The sequence below is a fragment of the Nothobranchius furzeri genome, chromosome 11, assembly GCF_043380555.1.
Source record: "Nothobranchius furzeri strain GRZ-AD chromosome 11, NfurGRZ-RIMD1, whole genome shotgun sequence".
In the NCBI taxonomy this organism is placed as follows: domain Eukaryota; kingdom Metazoa; phylum Chordata; class Actinopteri; order Cyprinodontiformes; family Nothobranchiidae; genus Nothobranchius; species Nothobranchius furzeri.
Window position 1 is genome coordinate 20,818,192 of NC_091751.1, and position 2,676 is coordinate 20,820,867.

The 2,676-nt window shown below is 39.2% G+C and overlaps 1 protein-coding gene across 1 annotated transcript; it reads left to right on the forward strand.

Moving 5' to 3' along the window:
• Positions 1 to 280: 280 nt before the first annotated feature.
• ndufs6 (NADH:ubiquinone oxidoreductase subunit S6) lies at positions 281 to 2,139 on the forward strand. The gene is made up of 4 exons (XM_015941776.3): positions 281 to 659; positions 850 to 903; positions 1,133 to 1,255; positions 2,008 to 2,139. The coding sequence occupies exons 1-4, from the start codon at positions 402 to 404 to the stop codon at positions 2,074 to 2,076; spliced, it is 504 nt and encodes a 167-aa protein (XP_015797262.2). The 5' UTR covers positions 281 to 401; the 3' UTR covers positions 2,077 to 2,139.
• The last annotated feature ends 537 nt before the right edge of the window (positions 2,140 to 2,676 follow it).

Sequence of the window (2,676 nt, forward strand, 5' to 3'; positions counted from 1 at the left end):
TGCTAGCACTAAAGCCAGACGTTTAAAGTTTAAACAGGTGATTTATTTTTGCCCACACTGCCATTTGATTTAGTAAAGAATGAAAACAAACCTCTCAATTGTTTCTGTAATATCCAACACAGGGGTACACCCCTAAATTAAACGTTTTTGTTTACCACGACAGCACTGCAACGCTAACAACCGCTTGAGTCTAACAGAATAGCTTCCGGTGTAAAGCGCCTCCAAGGAGTTTTTTTGCCTAAGTTTTGTCTTACAGGCAGTTCTCTTTAATGTCAGGCAGTTCTCTTTAATGTTAAGCAAATTATAAAACCTTTATATTTCACTAAACTCTGCTGTCGTGTATTGTTTGTTGCCATTATTTGTCGCTTTATTTAGCAAATATTTCAAAATAAAACATAGATATGGGTATAGCTCGTCATTGCAGCGTTGTTTTGTACCTGGCAGACACTACTCTGGGCAAACAATTTCTCACAAAATATGTTTTGCGCTCTGTAACGAGTCGGGCTGTTGTCGACATGGCGGCTGCTATCTGCAGAGTTCTGTCCTTCAGTAGGAATACTAAGGTGCTCGTTTCACCTTTGAGGTTCACTGCTGCGCCTGCCCACCAATATAACGTAGATGTTTCAAGTACCGGTGAGCCTATAACTCACACCGGCCAGGTTAGTCTTACACGTTTTCTCTCTTATGTAATAGTTTGCCTAGCATTAGCTAACCTTAGCTAAGTGTGAATGTTGTTGATAGCTCTTGACTAGCCCTTTAACCGAAACGTGAACCGTATTCTTTAAATCTGTCACCCCATGAATGAACTGGATCATCGCTCCTCGTTTAACCTTCACGTTTTTCTTCCAGGTGTTTGACGTAAACGATCCCAGAAGAGTCAGGTTCGTTGGGAAACACAAGGAGGTAAGCGTAATAAAACAGATTAAAGGTAAACAGTAGCTCCAAAATTAATGTGATCACTGAAATTTAAATTAAATATAAAACATATTTCTGAGCCTCAGCATATTAGTGTTGTATAATGCTAAAAACGGGAAACACTTGGCCTTATGTGGAACAGCTGTTGCTTTTTTGAATGTTTTTGTTGTGTGCCATTATTAGGAAAATAACCCCTCTTGTTAATGTTTGTGCTCAGGTGAATACTAACTTTGCCATTAAGCTGGTGGCAGAAGAGCCAGTGTCTTATGTTGAGACCAGAGTGATCTCTTGTGATGGAGGTGGAGGAGCTCTCGGACACCCGAAAGTCTACATAAACTTGGTAAAATCCAGAACACACACTGGATCTCCACATATTCTTATTACTACATGTGGATGGTTGTGTGGAGCAAAGAGGAGCTGCGAGCAGACAGCAGCTAGAGGGATTACAGTTTGTGGAACTGGAGAGAAACTGGAAGGGAGGGTCCATCTTAACACTACAATACTGTTCCATTCTTTATGTATATGGATAAATAGAGATTTTATATATATATATAGTTATATATATATATATATATATATATATATATATATAGTTTAATACTTATTAAAATGTATAGCTATAGGTAGTTTGTGGAGGGGAAAAAAAGCAAAATAAAAAAAAAATTAAGTGGTTCTCTTGCATTTCTCGAAAAACTTGAGCCAATACCACAGCTCGGTCTGAAACCGACGAATGGACCGTCCAGTTGTCTGTCTCACCGACTTATGTATTTACATGAGTCCTACATTCACTACGCACTCGCTTATTTAGCAACAGAACACCATGGTAAGAGGTTCTCCGCTCAATAATGTCAGAGAAGAAGAAACAGCCGGCTGCTATCACTTCAACTTTAGGACAAACTACCAAAAAGGAAAAACATTATTTGAAGTCACAGAAAACAAAAGGTGTTATGATGTAGAAAAGGGTGCAGCCTTCATCACTACAGAAGGCTGCAAAAAGGTCTACAAAATCTGAAGGAACTGAGGGTAGATATGAACTTTTACAAATTTTCTAACCAATGTTATTCTTTTAATTATTTATTTGTCTCTATGCAGGACAAAGACACAAAAGTGGGCACATGTGGATACTGTGGACTGCAGTTCAAGCAGAAGCATCATCACTGAAATGTTGTTTTTGCTGCTCTGTATAAAATTTCCATAACCAATAAATTATATCCTCCCTGTCTATTTCAGAATAACTTTCTCCTTTAACAAATGTATGGCGTTACAAATAATCGAAAAATGTAATTGTCTGTGTGGGATTAACTAATCCCTGGGTTCTGTTTTCTAATGTAGTTCCATATGTGACCAACAGAGGTCAGTGTTGTCCTGGTCATGTAGTGAAAGGCTCTTCATCCTCAGAAATAAAGACAAATCAGTAGCTGTTTTTTTTTTTTTTTTTTGTAAAAGTGGAATTGCACTTTAAAGATGCTCCGTTTTGCACCCTTGTCACAGATTTTTGTAAGAAAGATGTGTAATCTCAAGAGTTGTAATGCACCCGCTCCCCACAACCTCACTGTAAACTCCTGCCCTGTCAGGCTGGGACGACTCGAGGAGAGAGCAGGCCTGATGAGGCACAGCAGTGCGGAACAGTACATGTTCTAAAGAAGATCATATATATATTTCATCAGGTTTATTCTCCGTAGACCTCTGCATGCCAAATTGGATTGTGCTCTTGCTCAGGCTCCACCACTACGCTGTTCTGTCCCCGGTGATGCAGCCAGT

What these genes read in the sequence shown, in the direction of transcription:
- ndufs6 (XM_015941776.3), top strand. Translation starts at nt 402, where the DNA reads ATGGGTATAGCTCGTCATTGCAGCGTTGTTTTGTACCTGGCAGACACT. An exon ending in CTATAACTCACACCGGCCAG is followed by an intron (nt 660 to 849) that starts GTTAGTCTTACA and finishes TTTTTCTTCCAG; the next exon opens with GTGTTTGACGTAAACGATCC. An exon ending in CGAAAGTCTACATAAACTTG is followed by an intron (nt 1,256 to 2,007) that starts GTAAAATCCAGA and finishes GTCTCTATGCAG; the next exon opens with GACAAAGACACAAAAGTGGG.